The sequence below is a fragment of the Gobio gobio genome (assembly GCF_949357685.1).
Source record: "Gobio gobio genome assembly, chromosome: 3".
Taxonomy (NCBI): Eukaryota; Metazoa; Chordata; class Actinopteri; order Cypriniformes; family Gobionidae; genus Gobio; species Gobio gobio.
In genome coordinates, this window is record NC_137099.1 from 33,347,074 (window position 1) to 33,363,509 (window position 16,436).

General features: G+C 39.6%; 1 protein-coding gene across 4 annotated transcripts in view; it reads right to left on the reverse strand.

Moving 5' to 3' along the window:
- The window catches only part of gpm6ba (glycoprotein M6Ba), a 76,254-nt gene that overhangs the window by 7,425 nt on the left and 52,393 nt on the right, over positions 1–16,436 (reverse strand). For all 4 annotated transcript variants that reach the window (XM_079812887.1, XM_079812886.1, XM_079812889.1 and 1 more), the window contains exons 2-3: positions 6,035–6,221; positions 4,462–4,618 (exon numbers count right to left, since the gene is read on the reverse strand). In XM_079812887.1, coding sequence (XP_079669013.1) covers positions 4,462–4,618; positions 6,035–6,221 — 344 coding nt within the window. The remainder of the gene's footprint in view (positions 1–4,461; positions 4,619–6,034; positions 6,222–16,436) is intronic.

The window sequence follows — 16,436 nt, forward strand, 5'->3', positions numbered from 1 at the left end:
CTGTTTCAATCCTGCAGTGTATATTAGTATGAATGTGACCCAGAATGATGACCTATTTAACGCTGAATCACCTTGGATGTGTTGCCACAAGATCAGCACAATCACTCATGTGAACATACACACATGATTCCCAGCTTAAAAAACATCACAAGCGTACACACATACAAAGACACATCCATACATGGCCTGAATGCTTTAAAGATGGATCTTACTGGAAATCTGCAGCAATTATTGGAATTTGGGTACAAAGCACTGATCTGTCCACAAGAGTTTAATATTTATGGAGGGGGTAAATGCATTTGAATAAGCACGTACACTCACCTAAAGGATTATTAGCAACACCATACTAATACTGTGTTTGACCCCCTTTCGCCTTCAGAACTGCCTTAATTCTACGTGGCATTGATTCAACAAGGTGCTGAAAGCATTCTTTAGAAATGTTGGCCCATATTGATAGGATGGCATCTTGCAGTTGATGGAGATTTGTGGGATGCACATCCAGGGCACGAAGCTCCTGTTCCACCACATCCCAAAGATGCTCTATTGGGTTGAGATCTGGTGACTGTGGGGGCTATTTTACAGTGAACTCATTGTCATGTTCAAGAAACCAATTTGAAATGATTCGAGCTTTGTGACATGGTGCATTATCCTGCTGGAAGTAGCCATCAGAGGATGGGTACATGGCAGAGATGTTCACAAGTCTTTCATCTAGAGTCCGAGTCAAGTCTGGAGTCTTTATCACTAGAGTCCGAGTCAAGTCTGGAGTCTTTTGTCACGAGTCCGAGTCGAGTCTCAAGTCATATTATGTCTTACAAAAAAAAAAAAAAATCATATTTACATTTTTTTTTTTGACAAAATAAATGACCTTTCTATCATCTGTTTTGTTTGTAATAAAGGTCCTAAGATGTAAGGGATACATCCAGCCTGTTACGTTATAATTCATTATAAATGTAAAATAAAAAGACAATTGTCCTGGCAACAAGACGAGTAGTCATTTTCAATACAGTCGCAGAATGGACACAAGATGGCGCCAGTCACGTTTGTTATACAGCGTTGTTTTTGACGACAGACATTATCAGAAAATGTCAAACCTCCGAACGTTTCTATAGTTGTTGCTAGTCAATAGAAAACTGTACGCATGCTGATTGTGATATGCGCTTTAAGTAATAAACGGATTAACATCTTTCTATCTCTCTCTCGTAGACACACATTAGAGAAAAGCTGCGAAAAGATTGATAAAAGTAAAACGTAGTCCTAGGTTTAAAGGTTCGATTTTATTAATGTTTTTACCTTTCACTCTTTGCATTACTCTGCATGCAATATCAGTTACTTTATAACATCTAACTTACTCAAGTATTTTTGTCATAAGGCTAGCAATCCAAAAGAGCCACCCAGCTAAGTAAAGCAGCGAGCTGTCTGATGTCACTAACCTGTGTGGATGGCTGCGATGTCTAGTACAATGAAGTTCCGGTGTCTTTAATTGTTTTCCACACATTCTTTGTATCTAGCCGATCTGGCTAGATCTGACGTGTTAATACATCCAAATGTGAGAACATATGGCACGATGAATCTTGTCATGTTTCATGGGACTCTTATGACGCGCGCAATACATGGACATCCGTAATCAAATTCTATATGACAAGGGTCCGATCTACCATGTCACCTACATGTGAAGCAGATATTATAACATTCAAATAAAGCTTACATTTTCATTTACAACAAGACTTGAGTTGTTTTTAAAATTTCACGAGTCTTTTTTGTCGAGTCGAGTCAAGACTGAAGTCATTTTAGGTCGAGTCCCGAGTCAAGTCTGAAGTCTCATAAAATGCGACCCGAGTGCAACTTGAGTCCGAGTCACTAACTCGAGTACCCATCTCTGGTACATGGTGGTCATAAAGGGATGGACATTGTCAGAAACAATGCTCAGGTTGGCCGTGGCATTTAAACTATGCCCAAATGGCACTAAGGGGCCTAAAGTGTGCCAAGAAAACATCCCCCACACCATTACACCACCACCACCAGCCTGCACAGTGGTAAGTCAAGTCAAGTCAAGTCAACTTTATTTATATAGCGCTTTTAACAATGCAGATTGTTTCAAAGCAGCTTTACAGTGTTAAACAGGAAAATAATGCAGCATAATTTTATTCAGCCATCTAGCCATTCTGGAGAAAACGGTGATGTCATTAGTTCATTTCAATTATCATACAGTGACAGTGTGGGCTTTAGATCAGTAATTAGATCAGTAATTTTGTTTATAAGGTTAATTTAGTTTAATAATTAGATTTATTTCGATATTTAGTAGAAAAAAATTGAAAAATTGAGTGTCCCCAACTGAGCACGCCAAGCCAGAGGCAACAGTGGCAAGGAAACCAAAACCCCATTAGGTGACCTAATGGAGAAAAATAAACCTTGGGAGAAACCAGGCTCAGTCGGGGTGCCAGTTCTCCTCTGGCCAATTAACAAACAGCGTATTATTATTATTATTCTGGAAACTTTACAGGTCAGAGGTCATAATAGATCAGAATATTCGAAGGATCGGAGGCAACACGCCGGAGACGGGTTTATTGAGATGCCGTGTCGACGATGCAATTTCAGGGGAGTCTAATTGACACGGTCTCTGCAGACACTTCAGGGTCCTGCGTTGGTCATGTCTGGCCGCAGGTCCACCATCTGATCTGGATACAACCCGGATCCGGCTGACTACAATAAACCTCGGGATAAAACAGAGAGACTATCATTAGCGTAGATGCCATTCTTCTGATGATGTAACGAGTACATCAGGTGTTATGGGAAGCGTTCCTGGTTCCGGCTGACCTAGTTAATGCACCCTTACAATCATTTAATTGAAAAAGTGTTTTATGTGTAGGTCATAGTAAAAAAGATGTGTTTTTAGTCTAGATTTAAACTGACAGAGTGTGTCTGCTTCCCGTACAATGTTAGGAAGACTATTCCAGAGTTTAGGTGCTAAATAGGAAAACGATCGACCGCCTGCAGTTGATTTGGATATTCTCGGTATGATCAACTGGCCAGAATTTTGAGACCGCAGTAGACGTGATGGAGTATAATATGTTAAGAGCTCGCTCAAGTATTGGGGAGCTAAACCATTTAGTGCTTTGTAAGTAATAAGCAAGATTTTAAAATGTATGCGATGTTTAATAGGCAGCCAGTGCAGTGTTTACAGAACTGGGCTAATATGGTCATACTTCCTGGTTCTAAGAACTCGGGCTGCTACGTTTTGGACCAGCTGGAGTTTATTTATTAAGCAAGCAGGGCAACCACCCAGTAGAGCATTACAATAATCTAACCTTGAGGTCATGAACGCATGAACTAACTGTTCAGCATTTTGCATTGAAAGCATGTGCTGTAATTTAGATATATTTTTAAGATGGTAGAATGCAGTTTTACAGATGCTAGAAATGTGGCTTTCAAACAAAAGATTGGTATCAAAGAGCACACCCAGGTTCCTCACTGACGACGAGGACTTGACAGAGCAGCCATCAAGTGTTAGACAGTATTCTAGGTTACTACTTGTGGAGCTTTTTTGTCCAATAATTAAAAATTATTTTTTTTCTGAATTGAGTTGCAGGAAATTACTGGTCATCCAATGTTTTATATCAGCTATGCATTCCGTTAATCTTGTGAATTGGTAAGTTTCTTCAGGGCGTGAAGAAATATAGAGCTGAGTATCGTCAGCATAACAATGAAAACTAACGCCATGCTTCCTAATATCTCCCAGTGGTAGCATATACAGGGTGAAGAGTAGCGGTCCTAGCACTGAGCCCTGCGGTACTCCATACTGAACTTGTGATCGGTGTGACATCTCTTCATTTACTGCTGCAAACTGATAACGGTCACATAGGTATGATTTAAACGTAGAAGCGTTCAGTCTTTCCGCTCGCACATTCACCCATGTAAATAGTGAATCTGCCATGTTGCAAGCGCAACTGGCTTTTAAAGGGAATGGGAGATGACACTCTGATTGGTTTATTGCACGTTACGCCCAAAACACATACAAGACTCATTAAGAGACAACAGGTTAACCCTTTTGGACCATGCCCCTGGCGTGCTGACCATTTTTCCATCAATAAGCAAAAGTGGATTCGGACACGCCCTAAGTGCACCTGCGCCATGCTCTTCAGACCATGCGCTCAGATAGTTAAAATAGGACCCTAAATGTCTGGCGAGTGGCACTAAAAGGTTAATGCTCTATCGTGTCCTACACTAAGCATTGTGGGGTTGGTTATGTTATGCAAACGTCAAAATGTATTTGTTTACTAATCATGCACTATGGCAAAAGTGTTTAGAGGATAAAACATAGTATTGTCCAAAGAATGCTATAAACTAAAACTCAATTGTATGTATAGGTACAGGTATAGGTAGAATAGGTAGAGGCATGTTTTTCCAATGTGTCTAGGTGGGTTGATTTGTATGTCCATGCCTGTATATGCATGCTGACATTACCATGGCACTGATGCAGCGTCCACACACAGTCGTCTTAAACTCGCTGTGCATCTCTTTGACAGCACTGGTGGTGTAGAAGCCCTCAGCCAACAGGATGATGCCATACAGGAAGAAGAAGCAGGCGATTCCATAGATGATGTACTGCAAGATCTGAACCCTGTAAAACAATGGAAACATTTATCTATAGTGAATGTGCTAATGGGAGAGATCTATAATGGGCAACAATCTCTCAACATTATCACTTATTTATATGGAGAAAAATAAATTATTCAATTTCAATTCCTCACATACGTGAAAGCAGATCAGTTTAGATAAAATGATACCAAAACACAAAGTCATGGTTTATTTAAGATTTACATGTACCAGAGTTCCTGCTCAGTAAACAATTGTGGCTATGATTAATTGGATTTTGGTGTGGGGGCTGCAGATGTACTCATGGCAGATTTTATCAGAGGTACTGTGTATACTGCACAGGGCCACTGACACTGAATATGTACGCAGGAAATCAAAGGCCATTTACTCCCAGTGAATCTCAAGATGACATGATAGAACAGAAAGTGCAGCCAGTTATTTGCTGGCACTCTAGAGGTCATTACTCACCACATACTCACTCTTGAACATGTCATTGTGTTCATACTTATGGACATGCAGTCATAGAAATGAATTCAAACAGGTAGAATAAATGATAAAATGCAACACTTTACAATAAGGTTGTGCTAGTTAACATTGGTTAATACATTCACCTGTTGACTGCCACTACCCTTTTAGATCTGAACTTTAATGGTTATAAGGTTTGTCTCTTTTTAAATAAGGCGCTCAGCAGATTCTCATAGAAGTTAAAAGTTCAAGTGTAAAAAGCTAAATAAATGTACTGTAAAGAAAATGCACTGAACTAAACATTTTTATTTTATTCAAAAAATATATTTTACAAAATAATTTGTACTATAAAATTACTAAAAATCAAAGCCATATGTCTAACCAAGTTGTGTTCCAAATTTGATATCAAAAATACCATGGTAAAGCAATGTTCAATTTCAGTGTCCAAGCTTTCAAAAGATATCTAATTTATGATGATTACTAAAATACATGGTAGGGGAAAAAAACTGAAAAAAGTGTCCTGCCACAGGAACACTGACTATCTAACATGAACTAACAATGAGCAATACATTTGCACAGTATTTGGAAATATAACTCTTCATTGATAGGTCATGTTAGTTCAGGTCCAATAAAAAATACTAATAGATACAACTTTCAATTATAATAATGTATGAGTAAATGTTGAAATGAAAAATTAACTGAGATTAATAAATGTTATAGAAGTATCTTTAATTGTTAGTTTATGTTAACCAATGTAGTGAACTAATATTAACAAATTAAACCTTATTGTGTTACCAGATATAAAATCAAGATTTGCTTTCTTTCATCTCTCTAAATATGCCCTAATGTAGCAAATATAACACCTCAAGCCCCTCACATTAGCAATCTAAATATATGGGCACAACTAGCATTGGGGAGTTATCCCTATTTATGGTATTTGGAGCATTTTCATTGCCATTTATACAAACACACTTACACATCAATGAGGGCAGCATGGTCGGAGGTTATGCGAGAAAAGTGGTTTTCCACCATGGTCACAGTGCCCGTAAGTGCCACATGCCCACAGCCGCAGAACAGAGCCACACCCGAAAAGCACAAGATGGTGGCCACCAAAGAGGCATAGGGGACACCGCCCAGACACTTGATGCAGCACTCGAAGCAGCCTGTAGGGGGAGAAAAAGAGTTTTTGTGTTTTGTCGCTCCAGCCACTGTTACTTTCTAATATGTGTTATTTTGAAAAAATTTTTAATGTTGTGCATATTGTTGTTTTTGAACACTGAACATATTGAGAGTGGGTTGTATTAATGTTATTGATATGGATTTAGATTCTGAAACAACATGAAATACTTCAGACAGAGAATTTTTGTATTGCCTTAGCGACGTTGTCTTTGACACCAGAGGTGTAGTTCATGTATTTGGTAGTTTGACACCTCATTTTGACATAATCATGTCAAATCAGATGGCCATTGGTGACAAGCCATCTTCACGCTCACATCTTATGACATGGGTGAGACTGTTACTGTAAGACTAAGGCCTGGTTTCACAGACACAGCTTAGATTAACCCTTGTGCATTGTTCAAATTCACTACCCTTTCGTTATGTTCGTGGATGAAAACAGCCACTAAATTAAACTACTGTAAAAATTTCTGATAAATATTTTTTTCAAATTTTTTTGTATAAATCTATTAATCAACCTCAGTCCTGATCAAAACTACTAAATGTTAAAAAATAAATTCATAAATGATGTCACTGATTTGGGTGGGAAAAAAAACACAAAATGATTATTTTCAATATAAAAAGTGATTGTGGACTGGATTTTTTTTTTACCTTTTATCACAGTCTTGGACATGTCAAAGATCAGAAACAACATTGGCTTTGATGCATTGTTAGTTTTTGTGCAGCATCAGATTTTATTTTTTTCTCCCTCATTTACTGTTTGTGGCTGTTTTTGACCCATTGACTTCCATTATAACCAAATTTTTTGATTGCATCGCCATGACACCATATACTCATGCATTTTTGATTGTTGATGGTTTTCCCTGTTGGGAAGAGGTAAAATGTGTAAATTTTACAGTTGATAACCAGGTGGCACCATTAACCCTTTAGATGGGACTGTGCAAAAAGAGCTTAGTTTCTGGGTTTTCTATGGACTTTTCTATGGAGTATAACAGCATATTAGTGTGTGTGTGTGTGTGTGTGTGTGTGTGTGTTTGTGTGGACTGGTAATCCCTACGTTATGGGGACCAATAAAATGTCCCCACAAAGATGGCAATATCCGAAATCCTCATGAGGAAAACATCTTATAAATCAGACTAAGTGATGTTTTTTGAAAATGTAAAAATGCAGAATGTCTCTTGTGATGGGTAGGTTTAGGGGCAGGGGCAGTGTAGGGGGATAGAATATACGGTATGTACTAGGGCTGTCACTTTACGTTCGAAAATCGATTGCACAATCGATCGGACCAACCAACACAAGTTTCGAAGACGAAAATAGGGAATCGATTTTAACCAAAATGTACACTATTATTTTTGAACGAATTAAACAAATAAAAAAGGACCCGTGGAGGCGGAGCCATGCAGCTCGAAATCAAACAGGGGACAGACGGCCTTAACAGCAATGGGGGATCTGTTTGGTGACATCTGCACAAGGGGCTACGAAAGAGTGAATGACGTCGAAAGTGACCTCTTACAGGAGATGTTGATTTATGAAAAGGAACCACCTTTGCCATCTGACAGCGACCCGCTTTTGTGGTGGAAGATTGGCAGTTCCAAATACCCCCACCTTGCGCAGCTGGCAATGAAGTACCTGAGTGTCCCTGGGACATTAGTGCGGTCGGAGCGCGTCTTCTCAACAGCTGGGCATGTAGTGAATAAAAAACGCTCTGCTCTGGACCCCGAAAATGTTGATAGACTTGTTTTCCTGTCCAATCATTTGTAATAGAGCCTTATTTGCACGTTTCATCAGTAACGCCCGCATAGTGTCGGTTACGTTCAATTAAAAAAAACACATGGCCTGTTCGCAAGCTAAGTTCATTCAAAGTTTCTTTTTGAACGGTTGAATAATTACGTTAAATTTTGAACGTTAAATTATTATCCACACGAACTTCACATTCAGTGTAGGCTAGTAAATTAAAAAGCTTTATTTTCAACCTCTTTTCATGGGCTACATTTTGTTGTTGTTGTTGTGGAATTTATAATTGTAAACGCAGCCATGTTAAAGCCTGTAGCTAATGTTTTTCTTTGACGTTATGGCAGTCCACTCTGCTTAATGTTTTTTTTCCCAGAATGTTGCACTCCTGTTTGTCATTGTGCACAAAATAAATCATCAGAAATATTGCTGACTTGTGCGTCTCAAGCGCCCTCTTTACTTTCATCCTAATGCCCGTTAGTTGTCCGTGGATTGGCGTAGGCTATATTTAGCGTTGAAAATGAAAACGTCATTTAAAATCGATTTTAGAATCGATTCAATGAACACTTGTGTCTCAAAAATCGAACAGGATTTTTTTACAAAAGTGACAGCCCTAGTATGTACGGTATAAAAACCATTACGCCTATGGAAAGTCCCCATAAAACATGAGAACCCAACGTGTGTGTGTGTGTGTCTGTGTGTGTGGTGTGTGTGTGTGAGAGAGAGAGAGAGAGAGAGAGAGAGAGAGAGAGAGAGAGAGAGAGAGAGAGAGAGAGAGAGAGAGAACCTTACGTCAACTTACCTTGACGTATCTGAGAAAATCAAGTGCAGACTAAACAAAAACAAGGTAAGTGGATTTACACACTTGCATGCCACACTTGCCATGCAATATACATTGCATGTATCATCTTCTCCCTCTGACACCACAGACTCAGGAGAGTGAGATCCTGATTATGTTGTCGCACCCTCATCATCCTCTCCAGCTTCCACTGAAGGCGAGGAGGATTCAGATGATCCTGGATCTGGGTGGATTGGGAGAAACGGCGAAGTGTGGTTTTCCACCAATGTGGAGACAAGACAACTCCCTTTCTTCACCCTGCCATAGGCGTGACTCCAGGGCCGACGTGCTATGCAATCGCAGGGTCCAGGGTCCACAGGCAATGTGTGGACTCCCCTCTGGACCTGTAGATGTCAGCCAAAATCAGTAGCCCCATGTAGGCATGGAGATCTGTGGAGTCCACCTCGGCCCAGATTCTCATTGTGCGGCACCCATGGAGGTTGGTCATGCTGACAATGAGGTCAATCATCTCCTCCGTAAAAAAAACCTGATTGAACACAGAATCCACGTTCTGGACCCTTGCAATGGCATAGCACGTCAGCCCTGGAGTCACGCAGGCTGAAGAAAGGGAGTTGTCTTGTCTCCACATTGGTGGAAAACCACACTTCGCCGTTTCTCCCAATCCACCCAGATCCAGGATCCTCTGAATCCTCCTCGCCTTCAGTGGAAGCTGGAGAGGATGATGAGGGTGCGACAACATAATCAGGATCTGACGCTCCTGAGTCTGTGGTGTCAGAGAGAGAAGATGATACATCCTGCAGCTCACTGGAGGGGTCAGGCTGCATAATCATTTCTAAAACTTTGGTACAATTCAAGCCCCTTCTCATGTTGCTTGCTCCTCTTCTCACCATCAAGTGAGAAGCAGGATGGCATGCAAGTGTGTAAATCCCCTTACTTTGTTTTTGATGAGTCTGCACTTCTCACCATCAAAAGGCAGCAGGTGCATAAATACACTTACTTTTTTTTGTTTACTCCATGTAGTTCTGAGAGCTGAGGTGCATATTTTGATTTTCACAGATACATCAAGGTAAGTTGACGTAAGGTTCTCTCTCACACACACCACACACACAGACACACACACACACACACATACACATACACACACACACACACACACACACACACACACACATACACATACAGACACACACACACACACACCACACACACAGACACACACACACACACACACATACACATACACACACACACACACACACACATACACATACAGACACACACACACACACACGCACGCACGCACGCACGCACGCACGGACACACACACACACACACACACACACACACACACACACACACACACACACACTAATATACTGTTATACTCCATAGAAAAGTCCATAGAAAACTCCATTGAAAAGCCAGAAACTAAGCTCTTTTTGCACAGTCCCATCTAAAGGGTTAATGGTGCCACCTGGTTATCAACTGTAAAATTTACAAATTTTACCTCTTCCCAACAGGGAAAACCCTCAACAATCAAAAATGCATGAGTATATGGTGTCATGGCGATGCAATCAAAAAATGTGTTTATAATGGAAGTCAATGGGTCAAAAACAGTCACGAACAGTAAATGAGGGAGAAAAAAATAAAATCTGATGCTGCACAAAAACTAACAATGCATCAAAGCCCATGTTGTTTCTGATCTTTGACATGTCCAAGACTGTGATAAAAGGTTAAAAAAAAATCCAGTCCACAATCACATTTTATATTGAAAATAAGTAATTTTGTGTGTTTTATTCCCCAAATCAGTGACATCATTTATGAATTTGGCAATTAAAGAGTTAAAATCCTGATTTAAAAAAAAAAAACATTTAGTAGTTTTGATCAGGACTGAGGTTGATTAATAGATTTATGCAAAAAAAAAAAAGAAAAAAAAAAAAACTTATCTGATACATTTTTACAGCAGTTTAATTTAGTGGCTGTTTTCATCCACGAACATAACGAAAGGGTAGTGAATTTGCCCAGAGTGTACTGTTGAGTTTTTGAAAAATTTCAAATTTTCCCAAAATATATGTTAAAATAAGATTTGTCACCAAAAATCATACCATTTGCTGAAACACAGTGAAAGTTATGGCCAAATTAAGACTCAAAAACCCCCCATAGTGGATGAAAACATCCCCAACAGCACATAAGGGTTAAGCCAGGATTAGGCCTTAGTTAAATTAGAACATTTAAGTAGCTTTTATACTTGTGCCTTAGGAAAAAAACATTACTTGTGTACAGCTTGAGACAAAACAGTGACACTGACATACACTATATTGCCAAAAGTTTTGGGACCTTTGCCTTTACATGCACATGAACTTTAATGACATCCCATTCTTAATCTGTAGGGTTTAATATGGAGTTGGCCCAACCTTTGCAACTATAACAGCTTCAACTCTTCTGGGAAGGCTTTCCACAAGGTTTTAGGAGTGTGTTTACGGGATTTTTTAACCATTCTTCTAGAAGCGCATTTGTGAGGTCAGGCACTGATGTTGGACGAGACGGCCTGGCTCGTAGTCTCTGCTCTAATTCATCCTAAAGGTGATTTAACGTGTTGAGGTCAGGACTCTGTGCAGGCCAGTCAAGTTCCTCTACACTAAACTCATCCATGTCTTTATGGACCTTGCTTTGTGCACTGGTACGCAGTCATGGTGGAACAGGAAGGGGCCATCCCCAAACTGTTCCCACAAAGTTGAGAGCATGATATTGTCCAAAATGTCTTGGTGTGCTGAAGCATTAAGAGTTCCTTTCACTGGAACTAAGGGGCCAAGCCCAAAACCCTGAAAAACAACACCACACCACACCACCAAACCCAGACTCGTCCATCGGATTGCCAGACAGAGAAGCGTGATTCGTCACTCCAGAGAACACGTCTCCACTGCTCTAGAGTCCAGCTTTGCATTGCACTTGGTGATGTAAGGCTTGGATGCAGCTGCTCGGCCATGGAAACCCATTCCATGAAGCTCTCTGAGCACTATTCTTGAGCTAATCTAAAGGCCACATGAAGTTTGGAGGTCTGTAGCTATTGACTCTGCAGAAAGTAGTCAACTTCTACTACTGCGCACTGTGCACCACAGCATGAGCTGACCCCACTCTGGGATTTTATGTGGCCTACCACTTCATGGCCGAGTTGTTCCCAATTGCTTCCACATTTGTTATAATACCAATAACAGTTGACCATAGAATATTTAATAGTGAGGAAATTTCACGAATGGACTTATTGCACAGGTGGCAACCTATCACGGTACCACGCTTGAATTCACTGAGCTCCTGAGACCAACATTTAGAATGATAATTTTGTAAATTGTAATTCTTTTCTATTTTAAGGACTGCCCTTTAGTGATCAACCAATACCGATTTATTCAATGGCTAATGCCGATATCTTAGCAAGCAGGATGCACAACGTGCGTACACTCTGCTTATTACACACACGGACGCTCAGCAGCACACAAACATTTTTAAATATTAAAAATAAAAGGATTTCTCTGTGGAAAAGCGTTCAGTCTTTCCGCATGCAAATTCCACCATGTAAATAGCGAATCCACCATGGTGCAAGCGCAACAGGCTTTTAAAGGGAATGGGAGCTGAGACTCTGATTGGTTTATTGCATGTTACGCCCAAAACACACCCATGACTCATTAAGAGAATAGGTACAACCCTTTTGGACCATGTGCCTAGCACACCGACGGCTCTTTCTGTCTTTAACTAGCAAAAGTGGATTCGGACTTTTGCTATGGTTGCTTCAAACCATACGCTCAGATAGTTAAGAAAGGGCCCTAGGAGTGCTGTGTGCTCAGTCGCTGGCCTTCTCAGCGCTGTCAAAATAAAAGTCCTACTTCTGACACATTGGTCAAACAGCAAAACTTCAAATAGGCTATCGACAATATATTGGCCTTGGCGATATATCGGTCGACCACTACTTCCCTTTTAATATGTGACCATGTAATGTTCTAATTTCACACTCTATTCATGTCTTTTGAAACAAATTCTGTGTGCAGTGAGGTCACTGCTGATAAATTTTGTTCTCTGCGTATTTATCTTCTTCCAGAGATATTATGCAACTCAGACTCCACCACATGCATGAATAATGCATCATCTCATACTAAAGAGATGGACTGCAACATATGATCTGTAGACATCTATGGTATGCAACAAAAAAAAGTGTGTTGAGTGTGTGTCTGAGAAACTACATTTCATTACCCAGAGAATAGAACTTTCTATAGTTCAAATAATACTTTGATATATACCATAGTACTGAATGTTTACAATATGAATGTACCATTACCATGGTATATGTCCAAAAACCTTATTTATTTATTTATGCTGCAGGGGCTAAATGTTTTTACTGATGTTGGTCATACTTTACATTACTGTTACGGCTTCCAAATGTTCAAAACTGTAACAAAATAGCAATTAATGGAGATTTTGACTGAATGGCGGTCCTTGGAAAGTCGTGAAGAGCGCACCAGCAAGGTCATTCCTGACATAAATGGGCCTTTTGACCCTCCTGTCACACACTCACATTAAAGATGCTAATTCATTTTTACAGTGAACAGAACTTGTCTGAATATGCATAGCCATCTGTTCCACACCGCTACCTACTACTACAGCTGCTGCTCAGTTCAAAATAGACCATTTAAAAAGAAGTAAAATGGTTTCTCAACATGAAGAGGATGATTGTAGCAGTTATCTGAAAGCAATATGAAATTTTATTTAATGTGTGCCATGACTGGTTAGATCAGGAGTGGTCGTAAAAGAACATATGGCTACTGTAGTTAAGCTTGGGAATGAAACATGACAGGTTAAGATAGGAAAAATGATTTTAATCTCTTTAACCCTTATTTTTATCAGGCTCATTAGAAAATACTTGTATCTTATTATTATTAATTTTTTTTATTATCTTTGTGTTCTCATGCTTTACTACTGATTTTGTCAACAAGAAAAATCAGAGATACTACATTTTTAAATAAAATAAAGACTTTCTGCCAATCTGAAATTGACATTCATGGCATAACATTCATCACCATTATACTTAATGGCATTAAAATACTGAATTATATTTAATTAAATATTAAATACAATTGTTATGCTTTCACTGAAGTTTTTGTTCTCTGAAAATAAAAATGTTTTTCCTCACTTTCAGATTTTTTTCAGGATTAAATTTTTCTGTCCATACGTTGGAAGTCAATGGTCACTAAAACTGTTTGGTTGCTGACTTTAAAAAAAAAAAAAAAAATGTAATAACTTTTATATCTATATTTTTTAATAAGAAATGCATATAGGTTTGCCACAACATGAGGGTGAGTAAACCCAGGTAGCCAGCGCAATTGGGACAATGGCTCACTGACTCGGCCGTGTCCGCAGAAAGTGTAACGCCTCTCGCACTTACGCTACGTCCGACGTCATACATTATGCCAGTACGCAACTTTTCGTAAGTTGAATACAGAAGGCGGTCTGACAGAAGCTAGATATTTTACTTTATAAAGTTTTAAATAAAGATATTTTTTCTTACAAAACTTGATCGATTCGCTTCAGAAGGCTTTTACTAACCCCCGGAGCCGTGTGGACTAAGTTTATGATAAGTGGATGCACTTTTTTGAGCTTCAAACTCAATGGAGTATAGAGTTTAGATTCTCTGCCCGAGCCCGAGCCCGAACTTGACACGACCCGTGAGCCGGGTTGATATTTCCCGGCACTATCCTCGGGGCGGGCCGGGCCGGGCCCTTGATCAAGCATTTGTGTTTTTACCATCATTATTTTAGTAGCCTAATTGGGTGGGTAGAAAGCTATGCCATAATCAGAAATAATATATATATTTTTTAGCAAAGTAAGAACTAATACTACAACTAAGAAACAATTGTGTACACAGTTGCACAAGTCAGGATTAGTCTAAAAATGCGTGTTAAACTCACAGCACACGCAGTGATGAAGCGCTGCATTCTGAACAGAACCGCTGATACGCCATTCATGAGCAGCTCGCGTGAAAACTGCGCATTGCTTAACTAGCCTATTTCTTTTAGTTTCTAATTGTTTTGTTTAAAAGTGGACATTTTTTTAAGCTTTCTATACACATATTTCTCATGTCTAACAAAATACATTGTTTAATGGCTACAACAACTATACAGGTAGAAGGGTTCGGGTAGGGTCGAGCTTGATTTTTTGAGCCCGATCTAAGCTCTAATGGAGTACTGTACAGTGGCCCAGTAGTGCACAACACAACGAAATTTAAAAAGCATACATAAATTCACAACAAAATAAAAAGCCACAACACAACGAAATCAAGCCACAACACAACGGAATCAAGCCACAACACAATGAAAAAGCCACAAAACAACGGAAAGGCCACAACACCACGGAAACATATTATTTTTAATTAATACAATTTTATTTTTTTTTAGCTGGAAGTAGATGCTATTATTTTTCAAAGTTCTGCTTTTATATAAAACCTGGAAGGAGTCTTTCATATATTTAAGAAGTTGTACTGAACACACAATTTTTTTTTCATTCTGTATAAGATTAAGTGCAAATATATTTTTTTTATTTAACAAACAAGACTCAGAACAGTACCAGCTAAATGTAAAATCTTTGCGCGGCAGTGTCGGCTCAGTTTCAGTTCCCAGACTCGGGTCAATACAGAGTAAGTGTTCAATTCTTGTCGGTGTGATTGTGGCCCAATGCTGGCAGCTTTTGCAGCCGGACTCAGGCCAGTGTATGTGGGCCATTTATGGGGCATCATTCATCCCGCGTCCATCCCGAGTCTGGCAGCCGCAATTGGGGCGAGTTATTTCTTCCGGCCTGCAGGATCTGGGCCATTTTTGGGCCGAACCATTTTTCCTACCTGGGAATGATCACAGAATTTTCAGTTTTGTGTGAATCTTTAAAGGGATCGTTGATTATGATTTAACTTTTTTAACTTTGGTTAGTGTGTAATGTTGCTGTTAGATCATAAACAACATCTGCAAAGTTACGACGCTCAAAGTTCAAAGCAAAGGGAGATATTTTCTTTTAAAGAAATTGCTTTTTAAGGACTACAACAAATGGCTGGTAGGGACTACACAACTACACGCTTCCTCCCGGGTTAGTGACATCACTAACCCTGAAATTTACATAAACCCTGCCCCCAAGAACATGCAACAAAGGGGGTGAGGCCATGTTGAGAATTTATTATCATGATAACAGAATATGCTAATCAATGACTTGAAGATAGCTAACTCCACATCATCTACATAAATTCATCAACTAACCATTTAGGAACATCTTGTTGCATTCTACATGTTGTCAGTTCTTCTTGAGTCTCTGCATCATTGTCCAACTCTGGTTTGAACATAAGAGGCTGAACAGTTTCATTGCCTGTTTGCATTAGGTAATCAGAGCTGCTAACTGGAGTTCTCTTACGAGAGGTTCTCTCGTATTGCGTAAGTTCCTTACGCTACGGGAAAGTATTCTTTCTTCGAGATTTCTGAAAAACCCAAAATTATCCTTAATTTTGTAACATTGTCAACGCAGTGCGGCAGCCTGGCAGACCATAGCAGGCTATTCCAGCGTGCTATTGGCTGCTCTGCTGGCAACTGCAGCAGCCTATCGGTGAGCCCGCGTGACGTGGCGACCAATGAGGGCGCTTCGCGCCCAC